A 14777-nucleotide genomic window follows, 5' to 3' on the forward strand; every position below is an offset into this window, starting at 1 on the left:
CGGACAATGTCGGGTGGTCCAATACCCGAAAAATAAGTACACAGAATCAGGCCTGCTGTCGTCGGTGAGTCGTATAGGATTTATCCTGCAACATTATGCCTCGCCATTTATCGTAATCAGGTAAATTTTTTAGGCACCTGTCGTGAATTATTTTCGATTATTATTCTAATTCAATCTGCTACTACCACAGCACCTTCACTAAAATACTCGGGATATAGTCGACCAAGAAAGTAGCGGTGTTTATCCGTTATTAGCGGTGTATAGAAGGCTTTCCTTTTTTGGCTGATAAAGATGTGGTATCTGTAAAGCCATCACGGAAGACCCACTTGACCCTGTGAATCGATCGTTACGTTGGGGGAAGAGTGGTCTTCGTTGTATTGAAGCCCCCCATACGGATCTTGATTCTTGATATCTATCTGCGACAACATCGAGTGGTTGTAGGAACTCTCTTTGTCTTGCAGTTTGGCTTTCAAGGTAGTGTTCGGAATTTGAATCATTGTGTTCCGCATTTGAGACATTTTTTGCTATTAGTGTTCGGCATTTGAGACTAAGTTTGGCAGAATAAAACCATTCAGTATTAATAGTTACAGTTAATAAAGTATGAATATCAAGCCCTCTTATGAATTAAAACGGTAGAAATGAACGAAAAACTACAGACTTTTTCTTTATCAAAATTCGTGAGACTTGTTAATATCTGAATGACAACTTTTTGTTTTCAATTTGATATTTTTTCGCTTACATGTGTAGCCTCTCGGCTGCTCCGACGGGATAAATTTTATGGGAATTTATGCTGAGCACTGGGTCGTCTTATTCTATAGTATCGTTGCACTCCAACATGCACTCACTCCAGCGGGAGCCTCAAATTTTTGACAAACTTACCGTTAGGGGTTGGTAACACCTAATTTCTACCATCAAGGAATATCTTATCCACGGTAAACGACAACTCTTACAGCGGACTCGACAAAGTGGAAATTGCAGTACAAAAGGGATTAGGTGAACTTAAAAAACCTTAAGAAATGCGTCTGTTCAAATAATTTAGCCTAATGAACCATTTTACATGCTTGTTTTATTTGCCCATATTAGGGCTAATGAGAGAAACGGTTTTAAAGGGTGTACATTACATACGCTTTCTTTGGAGACTGGTTGACTCGTTGGCTAGCATTGTTGATTGGCTGGATTCGTTTGGAGGATGGGCGATGAATGTAGTGAGGCCGAATAGAACGGCGGAGTGCCGCACTGCGGTGGCGATGGACGAAGCGAGGCCGATTGCAACGACGCAGTGCCGTACTGCGGTGGCGATGGGCGTAGCTAGGCCGAATAGAACGGCGGAGTGCCGCACTGCGGTGGCAATGGACGTAGGAAGGCCGATTCGAACGGTGGAGTGCCGCACTGGTGGCGATGGACGAAGCGAGACCGATTCGAACGGCGGAGTGCCGCACTGCGGTGGCGATGGGCGTAGGAAGGCCGATTCGAACGGCGGAGTGCCGCACTGCGGTGGCGATGGACGAAGCGAGGCCGATTGCAACGGCGGAGTGCCGCACTGCGGTGGCGATGGACGTAGGAAGGCCGATTCGAACGGCGGAGTGCCGCACTGCGGTGGCGATGGACGTAGGAAGGCCGATTCGAACGGCGGAGTGCCGCACTGAGGTGGCGATGGGCGTAGCAAGGCCGATTCGAACGGCGGAATGCCGCACTGCGGTGGCGATGGACGCAGCAAGGCCGAATCGAACGGCGGAGTGCCGCACTGAGGTGGCGATGGGCGTAGTTAGGCCGAATCGAACGGCAGAGTGGATGTCAGGAATGCTAAACTCCTATATGCACGTTTTATTTCTAAGTCCACGTTTTTAGGAAGATGGCGCTCGTCTTCGCCGAAGTCGATTCCAAAATGGCCGCCGAGGTGGCTTTCTGCACCCACGGCGTTCCGTGTCGCCCACTTTTGACTCTCGAATCGGGCTCTAGGGACCGCTGCGGAGAAAAGATGTCCCTCGCACGAGGGTTGAAAAACAAAAGGCCCGATTTGGACCTAATCAGGTCATTAGTACACCACTTTCCGTTTTTCTCTCACCGTACACCCTTTTTTATAATTAACTTGTCTCTATTATTTATTCTTTTCCGTGCTTTACTACACGGTCGATTGAGGCTTATCCTTTTTACACTAGCACTACGTTATTGTTTTCTCGATCTACTAGTACTGCCCTGCAACAAGACGCAATTTAAGGCACCTTAACTTCACCACGTGAATATATTTAAGAAAAAATAGCTGCATGCACACGACGTTATTCTTTGGTCACTTGTCGAATGATCCGAGTGATTGCCGATCTCTTACCTAGGTTTCATTTCCTTTCGATATTAATTAAGAGAACCCGAAATTTACCCTTCGACGGTTCGTCAATGTTGGCAACCATTCCGCGTTGATCATAAAATTGACCACCAGGGCACGGAATGGGTGCCTGCTCAAACCGCTGAAAAGGTATCGTACATTTGGTTTTCTGTAACGGGTAGTATGGAAGAAGTCGTTTGTCTCGAGCATGGTGCGCTACAATCGGATGTACGTCGCCAGTAAGGTTGTAACGTCGAATATTTATTTTTTTTTGGGTGGGGTAAAGGAATTAGAGGCTCACTGGCGACGTGAAATAATGAGAAGGATGCTTGTGGAGGAGCCAACAAGCAACATATTGGGACCAACGGTTACACATGTTCTAGGTAATCGAAAATCCAAAGTATCACCGGAATACAAAGAAGCCTCCCAAAGGTATCTTCTTCTTCATTGGCATTTCAGACCACCCCCCCCCACAGTTAGTGTTCATTAAACATTTCCACAGTTATTAACTGCAAGGTTTCTAAGCCAAGTTACCATTTCTGTATACGTATATCATGAGGCTAACACGATGATACTTATATGCCTAGGAAAGTCGAGACAATTTTCAATCAATAAATTGTTTAGACCGGCACTGGAATCGAAACCAACCACCCTCAGCATGGTCTTGCTTTGTAGCCGCGTATCTTACCGCATGGCCAAAGGGAGGGGGCTGCTCCCAACGTTATATTGATAGCAAAATATTCATACATAAATATTGGAAATTGAAACAAATATATCAGAATTTCAATATCTTGAAACGTCTCTATTCCCTAATCCACTCGAGACGCACAGAGAGTTTGTATATGCATAATGTTTAACAAGGTTCAAAGGGATTAATACAAAGAACATCGATTGAAAATAGTCCATACAGCTACTTGGATTCACATACGACGTAACTTTACCTGATACATTTTCCGGACACGGAAAAGGTTTTCTCAATCCACAAGCACATCTGTCATTGAGCAGAGGTTCCAATAAAATAAAATAGTATGGACAATGATAGGGCAAACAGATTTGTCAGTAATAGGACTGTCCTCAATCTAAATTAGTCAGTACTGGTACTAAGTAACCTAACGCATTCCGAAATGGGGGGCTAATTGAGTTTATTCCATATTCCGACAGTAAGTTAAAATTCACCACTAATTGTAACATCAGTAAGCTCAAATCACTGCCAAAAGTCCCTTAGGCGCCTAGATGTTAATTAATTCATTTTACTAAATGACTTAATTGGTCCTGTTTAGCTCTTGTTATCTTACATCGCATTAATTAATGTCTAGAAATTTAAAATTCTCCCGTTTGCTATAATTCAACAAATTCTCACTCCGGAGTTCTATCCATCGTGTGAATCAACCGACACTCATTATTGAAGCTTTCACACACAATTTCCCATCATCCCATTCCAGGCCGTTTTTTACATCATTAATTTCTCGTCTCTGCCACGGCTCTAGTAAATCTCATAATCGCATTTATTAGGTTCTAAAACAATTTTCACACCAAGCTTATTTATCTCGTGCATATTTTATGTCGGTATCAACTCTCGACCCACAAGACTGTTCTACGGTAGTGATGAGCCACTCACTCATCCCGTCTCGTCGTCGTTGTCGCTGTCGAAGTTCCTTGCTGGGCCATCAGTAGTCATGAACTTTGTCGTGGCTCATTTCCGTTGCTCCTTGGATGGCACGCATGGGCGAAGAAAAGAGAATGTGTCAAATGTTTACTTTTCATTTCCCACCGAAAACCGTTCATCGTGTAGTTCAGCCAAAAAAAGTTAATGGATACGCGCTTTTTAACACTTACTTCAATCAAACCGGGTGTTACTCAACGTTATAAATCTGAGAGTTTTTGATAATCTTGAATGTGGCCTATGTATGTACATTAGGATAGTTCGAAGAATGCTCAACCACACCACAACGCTCATTCGATTCTATCGCATACTCTGAGCGTCCAAAAGCTAATTTGGATAGAAATTTACTTAGCTCAAGTTTTCATGGAAATTAATATGTGAAGATTAAATTTTCCGCTGTACTGTTTATACCACTTTCACATTGAATAGAAGCGAAAAAAGAGCCCACACACCTAAAAGCAATACTCAATATATTTCATTCAATGAATACCGCATCCTAATCATTCGTTCCAATAACTAGTAAACGACAGTAAAATAATAATGAAAATTAAACGACAGGTGATGCAATGTCGAATATAAAAATAAACTAGATTTAATGTAATCACGAACGTCATCTGATTTTAAACTTATATTTATTCAAATTTCAATGAATTTTGCTTTATTTTTACACAATGTTACATCATGTAATTTTCATTTATTTAGATTTAAAATTACATCACGTTTGTAATTTACATAATATTTTTGGCTGTGAATAGTTGCTACATGGAGCAAATCGCGTAACTATTCGATAGGCAACATTACTGCTCCTGGCGCGAAATGTAGCAGGAACAACTGCAGGCTATCAAGTTGCACTGCACGTTTCAGTGATGCCCTTTGAGAAGTTTAATGATCATGATCTAAGATTCGCAACCTGGTGTAATAAAATCGATTACTAATTAATGAAAAAATTAATCAAGATTCGGTTTTTATTGATTGAATGCAATTGAGTATTGCTTTTAGATCTGTGAGTTTTTTTCGCCTGCATTCAATGGGCATTGCTTACAGTACAGTAAAACAATAATTTCCTTATTTCAATGCTAAGTTAGTTTTTATCCAAATTAGCTCAAATTTTCGGAAGACGTTCAGAACATACGTCAGAATCGAATGAGCGTTTTGTAGCAAAATCGATTTTTTAACTACCCTAATGTACATACACTATGTAAACCCCTGATTTTTTTTTAAAAAGTATCAGTAATTCAACCGGTCAGCCATGAATTACAATTCTCATGCTAAAATAAGCCTTCAGTCAAATTAACTAATTTAGAAGAAATTTTAAGTTGGCTAAAGTCAATATAGTGTTTTTGGGCTATTTGCAAACACAAAAAATATATATGAAAAACCAGATTAATCCACCTAGTGGTGATGATGCCTTTCTCGCTTATTATAAAATGTACCGAGAAAAGTATTTTAGAGGGGTTTAAATTGCACAAATATAAAGCAATTAATGGTTTTTACTGTCATATAGATATCTAAAACATTTGGAATAATTCTTATCATTCTTTAAACTTCCAAATTATTGAAATAATTCATTATGAAAATAAAAATCATAAGTTGTTTTCAGTATTTTTTTATGAGACAAAAATGTGGCAAAATTGGATCGTGAATAAATTAGCTCAGCTTAGCTTAGACTGATTGTACATATCATTGTTTGCTACTCCGTGATTGAACTGGAGCAAATTGTGGCAAAATTGGATCGTGAATAAATTATATCAAAATTGTCATATGATCGGGTGTAGACAAAATCAGGAGTAGACAAAATTTGAACATGTTAAAAATCGGATCATCACATATTCATTTACAAAGAATTAAAAATAATTTTATTTGAAGTTAAATTGTAGACACATAATCAAGCCTAAATGCGTTTAACTAAAAATTTGAGAGCCTATTCCGATTACAAGTTTTACCACGATAAAGCTCTGATAAGAAGTATCTTGATGACAAAATTGTCGTTTAACACCCAAAAGGCCAAGCTCTTTGAGAAAGCGATTTTTGATTTTAAAAAAATCATAACTTTTTTATTTTTTGTCCAATTTTGATGAAATTTTGACACAAGGTCCAATTTTTATTCTACACTGAGTTTTTCGGAATTTCTGGATGGTTCCGGAATTATTCCAGATTCCCTTGGGGTACCAGCAAACTGGTGTTTCGGGTATTTCGCCAGTTACTCAATATTTCTCCATAGAACCCATATCAAACAGTATAAAATAAAAAAAATAGGGGGGTCCCGTAGCGTAGTTGGCTACACGTTCGCCTTATAAGCGAATGGTCATGGGTTCGATTCCCAGCCCCTCCACCAAACCCTCGTCAGTCGCCGGATGCGCAGCCTTTACGGTGGCGTATTGGGGAGCGCCATTACCGTTACGACTGCCTGATGACGACTGACAAATTGTTCTTCTCGGAGGCATTCCTCCAACGTACCCGGATAAATGGCAACCGAACAATGCGCAGCGATCATTGGATTCACGACACGGACAGATGGACACAATAGACTCACGATGAGATGGACCAGCAACGATAACAACAGTGAATAATGGAAAGTCTAAAAATAGATTCTGTGTGGATTCTGGCAGCAGAATACCACAGTAGATCTCGGCACAGTATCGGTTAAGTAACACAGAGTGCCTACCAAATAAAGAAAGGAATAAAAAAAAAGTATAAAAAAATGTTGCCACACTAAAGACGAGTCTCATAGCGATTTTTCCGAAAGTTGGTCTTCCTTACGGACATCCCCAGGAAGTTTCCAAATGTCCTCAGGGAACCTGTAATGGGGACAATTTCGATTTTGCTCCGAAACATGTCGTGCGACGGCTCTTTCTTCACAATTTTTCATGAATATACTCGCTGTTGTTATACAAGTGGTCTATGGCCAGTTTGGCTACTCTTGTGACGCCCGGAATGCCCCCAGGGAACCTGTAAAGAGGACAATTTCGATTTTGCTCCGAAACATGTCGTGCGACGGCTCTTTCTTCACAATTTTTCATGAATATACTCGCTGTTGTTATAAAAGTGGTCTATGGCCAGTTTGGCTACTCTTGTGACGCCCGGAATGCCCCCAGGGAACCTGTAAAGGGGACAATTTCGATTTTACTCCGAAACATGCCGTGCGACGGCTCTTTCTTCACAATTTTTCATGAATATACTCGCTGTTGTTATAAAAGTGGTCTATGGTCAGTTTGCAGCCCTTGGTTCACCCGGAATGCCCCCAGGGAACCTGTAAAGGAGAATATTTCGATTTTACTCTGAAACATGTCGTGCGACGTCTCTTTCTTTACAATCTTGTATCAAGTTATAGATCCCGTTAGAGGCCATCCAGAAACCACGTGGTTATATTTTTGAAAATTTTAAGCCCTCTTCCCCCATGTGATTTATCGTGGTCATTTGGCTGATACCCCCCATATGACCACATGGTTTTTTTTCTCAAGTTTAAAAAAAATCTTATATTTATTACTAAAAATACATGGTTAACTTGCTGAATTTTGAAGATGGACAAAAACAGGAATTTAAATTGATTAAAAAATTAACGCACCATCGAAATTATAAATGTTTATGAATTCGTAAATTGTGATGATGCAATCATGTTGTAATGTGTTTCAGGTATCTAGAACTCGCACACCCCTTCAATGCATCAGCATACAAAAAATGCGTAATTCAGAAGCATTTCTATGGCTTCACATTCCAACTGGAACTTGACCTGCTTTTCTACTTTTAGTATTATATATATATATATATATATATATATATATATATATATATATATATATATATATATATATATATATATATATATATATATATACGTTAGGATCAGAGTTGCCCACGTGCCATCCCATCAGAACGAGCCATCGACCGGCCCATCGATCGATGCAACATAAAAGTGATGACCCAGGGAATTATCCAGCTGAGGTGGCAACGTGCGCAAAGCCAAGCGAACGACAACGGATCGGACGACATCGATGCAGACTTTGACCGGGACCGTTTTGCTGAGTTGATAGATTTAGTTAATAAAAGGTTTAGCGGTAGGAAAATTCAATCAGTTTTCGAGTGAGAAGTGAATGCTACTTATTGTAACTTATAATTAGTGGAATAAAATTATTTTTTTATTGAACTCTGATCCTTCAGAGCATTTCTGGCGCAGTCGTGTAGTCAAATGGTAAAACTTAGTGTGAAGTGTTAATGCAGAGCGAATATCGGTTATCATAATCATCGAGTTTTAAAAGAGGAGCAATTCTACGCGCAATCGAGGGCACCAGTAGTCCAGCATTCAGCTGTCGTGGAGCGGATATCCAGGATTTGAGGCTACCGGAGGATTGTTCCCGCCATTTGGAACCCGTATCTCAACTTCACTCGGACTCCCTGATGAAAATCATCTTGTAAGTACCAACTTCATTACCATTACAAAGCGATAAGTGTATCGAAACGTGTATTAGTGAAAATTCAATTTGTGGGAGTGCGAATAACGAACCCAAATAATTTTATCCCAACGATTATTAGAAAAGTGCATTAACGGAATTTCGTTTGAGGGAGAGCGGATATTGAACCCAAATAATTTCTGTATTAGTGTTCTGTAATTATTGATCCAATTGATCATAAACTGTATTCGAATTCTATTTGAGCTGCGAGTGAATATCGAGCTCAAATAATATTCAGTACTCACAACCAAAATTAGCGCAAACGCGAAAACAAAACGATCCGTGCTATTCAACGCGAATAGAAACGTAGAAATGGCCAACGAATTAACGAAGGAAGAGCTTATTGCTCATGTGCAAAAATTAACAGAAAACCAGGAATCGCTATTTGACATCTTAGCTAGATTGCAAAATAGGGCGGAAGATCCATTTTTAGCTTACAATACCCCCGATCCAATAAAAATGTTAAGCCCTTTCAGTGGCAACAAAAAAAAAACACAAGCTTGGATCGAGGACGTCGAAGATACGTTGAGTCTTTTCGATAAGCACAAACATACACCCACATACAATCAAATTATACGTGCGGTCAAAAGTAAAATAACTGGCAATGCAAAAGAAATTCTAATTGCAGCCGGAAACCCGAGCACCTGGGATGAAATTAAAGAAGTGTTACTTAACGCGTACGGGGACAGAAGGGACCTAGCCTCGCACTTCCAATCTCTTTTTTATATAAGCCAGGGGAACAAAACCATCACGGAGTACTATAATATAACTAAGGGCATTGATACGGCGATAAAATCAACCGCCGCAGTAATGGACGATTATAAATCCAGTACTAAAGCCATAAATAAATTGATCGGTCTTATGACCTTAGCACGATTTATCGATGGTCTAGGGGAAAAATTGTCTATGCACGTCCGAAGGTATAGGCCCGAATCATTAGAAGAAGCTTACCACATAACTATGCAATATTCTAATGCGGCCTATAGGCAAAAATTAGAGCAGAAACCAAGTGTGCAACCACAACATTTTTCAAAGCGAACCTCTAACTATAATGCTCAATCCCATAGTTCTAAACCCAATCACAATAACACCAACAGTAATCAGAGCCAGAATCAGTCCGGCTCCGGCAATTTCAAAAACCATTCATCCAAACAACCGACCGACGGTGACGTCTCTATGAGAACAGCCAGGTCTAAAATGCAATTGAATGCACACATAAACGGAAAACGTAACGATGCAAAGGAACACGAGCTGGATGAACAAGAATCTGATACCCAACCGGTCGATGACTCGGCGTTGGATTCTGATGATGACGAATTCTTTCTCGGAGAGGAGTTAAATTTTCTCGGGGCTCGAAACCTAAATCCAAACGAATGAATAATAACTTTCTTCCTTACTTATCATTTATAACTAGCAAGGGCGAATTGAAATTCTTAATCGACACCGGCGCGAATAAGAATTACATTTCAGCCGATCGAGTTAATCTAGAATACTGTGACGTTGTAAAAGGAGTAAAGGTCTCGAACAATCAAGGGTCACACGAAATCACACATGCGGTTTCATTTGATCCATTTCAGATAAATAAGAAACTAAAGTTCTATGTTCTAAAATTTCACGAGTTTTTCGACGGGCTCATTGGCTATGAGTCATTGCGAGACCTTAACGCCAACTTAAACATAGCTAAGAACACATTAAAGATAGGACGGAAGGAATATAAATTGAAACAGAAGTTTATGAACGATCTTAAAATTAACGTTTCTGAACAAGAGTTCCAATATCTAACAATTAAAACCTTGAAAGACGGAGATTTCACAATCACCGACGAGAGGGATTTCGATAAATTTTCAATTTTACCGGGAATCTACAGAAGTTTAAATGGAAAGGCGACGGTAGCAATTCAAAACCATTTCAGAAAACCTCTAGAGATAAACATGAATCAAATTAACATTAGGCCAGATAAATGCGAAATTGCCGAAAAACCAAATTGTGAGTTGCCGGCAAAGAATGTCGATTATCACCTCAGGAACGAGCATATGAACGATGAAGAGAAAGATGCTCTTAATGAAGTGATCCGCAGAAACTTGGAAATTCTCTACGACGAAAGCGAAAAACTCACGTTTACGCATAAAATATAACATAAAATACGAACAACTGACAATTTGCCGATTCATGTAAAGTCCTATAGATACCCACAAATTTTCGAACAAGAAATTCAAAAACAAGTGAAGAAAATGTTGAACGATGGAATAATTCAGGAATCCATCTCCCCATACACTGCCCCTGTATGGGTCGTACCCAAGAAGGCGGACGCTTCTGGGAAAAAGAAATTTCGTTTGGTTATCGATTACCGAAAACTAAACGAAAAGACAATCAATGATAAGTACCCAATACCTGATATAACCGACATATTAGATAAACTGGGTTGAGCCTGTTATTTTTCTACAATTGATTTAGTATCTGGTTTCCATCAGATACAACTTGATAAAGAGGACACGGAAAAAAACGCATTTTCTGTGAATTCAGGCAAATACGAATTCACAAGAATGCCTTTTGGACTCAAAAATGCTCCGGCAACATTCCAGCGCGTAATGGATTGTATGCTCAGAGATTTAATTGGAGTTTGTTGCTTCGTCTACATGGACGACATTATTATTTTTTCTGCTTCCCTCAAGGAACATCAACTACATCTCGAAACGATTATGAAACGGCTTAAAGAAGCAGGACTAAAGATTCAGCTTGATAAGTGTGAATTCTTTAGAAACGAAGTACAATTTTTAGGTCACGCCGTCACCAAAGATGGAGTGCTACCCAATGAAGACAAAATTAAAGTTATTAGGTCATGGCCAGCATGAGCATGAGCATGAGCATGATGACCGTGCATTTCGTAGTTGCTACTCCGTGATCGCCCAGAACAATCGCAATTGCACAGGGAACCAATGGATGGAAGCATGGGATTTGCTCTCCAACCTCAATGTGCACAGTCCGAGAGCTCTAGTATTTTGGATGGTCGATAACGGCGCTGGCCACGTCCTCACGGTCATCGGGGATGGGAAGGAATTGATGATGCAGTCACTCGCCCACTGCAAGCCGAGAACACCTCTGCACTCGCCACGAGTTCCTGCGGAGTTTTATTGGAATCTGGGGTTTTAGGTTTTATGGCAGAGGTTCGTCTTGGTTAACGGGTTGCCAATGTGATAGTAATGAAAGGGTGGTGCATATTCTAATTGGAAGCCGAAACGAGTTTTTTTGCTCATTTCGATTTCTAACAGTTTCCTGTTAGAACTAATCAAGTTGTAGATATAGGGACAGAAGATGGAAACGGTGTGAAAGCCCATTTCCAGTTCTAGCGATTGCTAGAACATGAGAATTATATGAAAAGAGCAAAGTAGGAGGAATGGAACGGGCCTGGGATTGAACCCATGACCTCCTGTGTATGAGGCAGAAGCGGTAGACATATGACCACCAAGCCCGTTAAAGTTATTAGGTCATGGCCAGTACCTAAAAACGTTAAAGAAATTAGACAGTTTCTTGGAACGTTAGGTTACTACAGAAGATTTATCAAAGATTTCGCTAAACTAGTGAAACCTTTGACAAAGTTACTTCGAAAGGACGCCGAATTCGAAATCACTCCTGAAACGGAGGAATGTTTCATAAAATGCAAGGAGATACTTGTAAGAGATCCCATACTCGCCTACCCGGGCTATGAGAAGGAGTTCATTCTAACGACTGATGCGAGCGATTATGCCATTGGAGCGGTACTATCTCAAGGTACACTTGGGAAAGATCGGCCAGTAGCATTTGCATCAAGAACGCTAAACGTTACCGAAGAAAGATATAGCACTACGGAGAAAGAACTTTTGGCTGTAGTTTGGGCAGTGAAGCACTTCAAAACTTATTTACATGGTCGCAGATTTAAACTGGTAACAGACCATAAACCTTTGATTCACTCAATGACTAACTCTAATGATAAAATCGTTAGATGGAAGTTGCAGTTGAGCGGATTCAATTACGAATTCATCTACAAACCAGGTAAACAGAACGTCGTTGCGGCTACTTCCCGTGGTTTTTGATTGATTGCTGAATGAAAAGTATTATTGTAAACGTCAACCAAAACGTTAATTATTCCGTTAAGGCTCAAACTCATCAAATTCAACCAATCAGGAGGAAATAGCAGAAAACTTTCGTAAAATTCAATCGGCCGTTAAAGTTGAGCTTAATAAAAGAAAACTAAATCACGAGAAAAAAATTTCAAATAATGAAAGCCCTAAACATCTAAATCAGAATGAAAAACTTTATATTAAAAATAGTCAAAGACTAAATAAAGATAGAGACCCGTATAAAATTTCAACAGTTAAAACTAATAACGAACTCACATACATAGATAGTAATGACATAAAAATACATAAAAATCGGATTAAAAAATAAAAACATATAACACCTTAAAGCCCTCAACAGAACAAAACATTAAACAAATGAAATATGTTCCTTTTTCAGATTAATCTTCATCCACCTGATAAATGCGACTACATATAAGGAAATATCGAATAACAATCGCATGGTGGCCATAAAAACAAAAACAGTACGGATAAGGATAGGATACGATAGAACACTACATAAGATTAGTTTGGAATCACTAGAAGATAACATCAAATACATAGAAAAAATCATACACTCATTTAAAACCGTTGAACACTTAGAGCAAACCCTACAGGAAAAGTTAACAATAGCTAAGGAAAAACTTTTTAGTTTAAGCCCAAGTAGAACAAAAAGAGCACTGATAAACGTCCTCGGAACAGCAATTAAATTCATTGCGGGTAATCCAGATAACGAGGATCTTGAGATCATACACGAAGGATTAGGGATATTGAAGAACCAGGAGAATAAGTTAGTACAAAACCAAATCAAGCAGATCCAAATTAACGAACTTTATAAAAACAAAATCAATAACATAACAGATTCCTTGAGGAAAATTAGTTCTACAATCTCTAGAGAATTCAACACAGTACAAAACCTTAGATCAGACTTGGAGTTCATTAATCTCATTTGGAATACAGATAGAATAATTCATATATTAGAATCTATAGAAGAACAAGTCGAGTTCTCCAGATTAGGTCTCATAAATAAGAACATCCTCTCGTTAGATGACAAGCAAGCAATCGCAGGGAAACTTAGGAAGCAAAACATCCACCTTCACTATCTTGACGAAATATTTCAGTATTGCTCAGCAACTACCGGCATCAACGGCGGACAAGCGATGGTACTTGTGAAGACCCCAGTACTAGACGACAACGACTTCGACCTCCTGGAGCTCCACACATTGAAGGTCAACAATTCGAGGATAAAAACCGACATAAACCTGGTGGCTAAGCACGGCAATCTGATCTACGCCCAAACGACAAAATGCGACATTTGTGAAGGTACCAAGCTGATCGAGGACGAATGCATCTATAATATCTTAACGCATCAAACACCAAAATGCACACTCGTAAGTACAATACAAGGATTCCAAGCCAAAGAGATCACAGACGGCGTAATCCTAATTGACACTACAGAAAACATCGAGGTAAACGACTCATGCGAGGATTCAAGAATCATTACCGAACCAACAATAATAGAAATCGGCAATTGCACAATCAGAGCACGTAACTTCACATTCTCTGGTAAAATAGATGTCTTAAGACAAGACAACTACTTGATCCCAATTTACAGTAAACCTCTTCAGAAGTCAAACTACACGTACAACGAGGAGCAAAACTTCATGCTGCGGATTCAAAACCTGGAAGAATTGAGCATGATCCAGCTTTCCTTTAACAGCACACATAAAAGGGTAACTTTTGGAGGGCTAGCCCTCCTGATTTTAACATTTCTCTGTTTCGTCATTGCTTTTCTTTACAAGAAAACTCACAAGAAGGATGCCAAAAAGAACCACGTCGAGGCACTGATGCTTAGAACAAAGAAGCTAGAAGAAGTAGAAGCAACCGATGGTTCGAACAGTCAAACAACAAGAAAGGACCCCGGACAGAAGCGTCTGAAACTCATCCCAGAACCAAGGTTCGAGCTCCTGAAACATCAAACGAGGACGCTTGATACTTGAGGGGGGAGGCGTTAGGATCAGAGTTGCCCACGTGCCATCCCATCAGAACGAGCCATCGACCGGCCCATCGATCAATGCAACATAAAAGTGATGACCCAGGGAATTATCCAGCTGAGGTGGCAACGTGCGCAAAGCCAAGCGAACGACAACGGATCGGACGACATCGATGCAGACTTTGACCGGGACCGTTTTGCTGAGTTGATAGATTTAGTTAATAAAAGGTTTAGCGGTAGGAAAATTCAATCAGTTTCC

The 14777-nt window shown here is 39.9% G+C and overlaps 1 protein-coding gene across 1 annotated transcript; it reads left to right on the plus strand.

Moving 5' to 3' along the window:
* The first annotated feature begins 1653 nt into the window (after positions 1-1653).
* Positions 1654-14581, plus strand: LOC134206738 (uncharacterized). Its single transcript, XM_062682465.1, has 3 exons — positions 1654-1764; positions 13647-13916; positions 14328-14581. Exons 1-3 carry the CDS (start codon positions 1654-1656, stop codon positions 14523-14525), a joined length of 579 nt encoding a protein of 192 aa, XP_062538449.1. The 3' UTR covers positions 14526-14581.
* The last annotated feature ends 196 nt before the right edge of the window (positions 14582-14777 follow it).

This window comes from Armigeres subalbatus, chromosome 1, assembly GCF_024139115.2.
Source record: "Armigeres subalbatus isolate Guangzhou_Male chromosome 1, GZ_Asu_2, whole genome shotgun sequence".
In the NCBI taxonomy this organism is placed as follows: Eukaryota; Metazoa; Arthropoda; class Insecta; order Diptera; family Culicidae; genus Armigeres; species Armigeres subalbatus.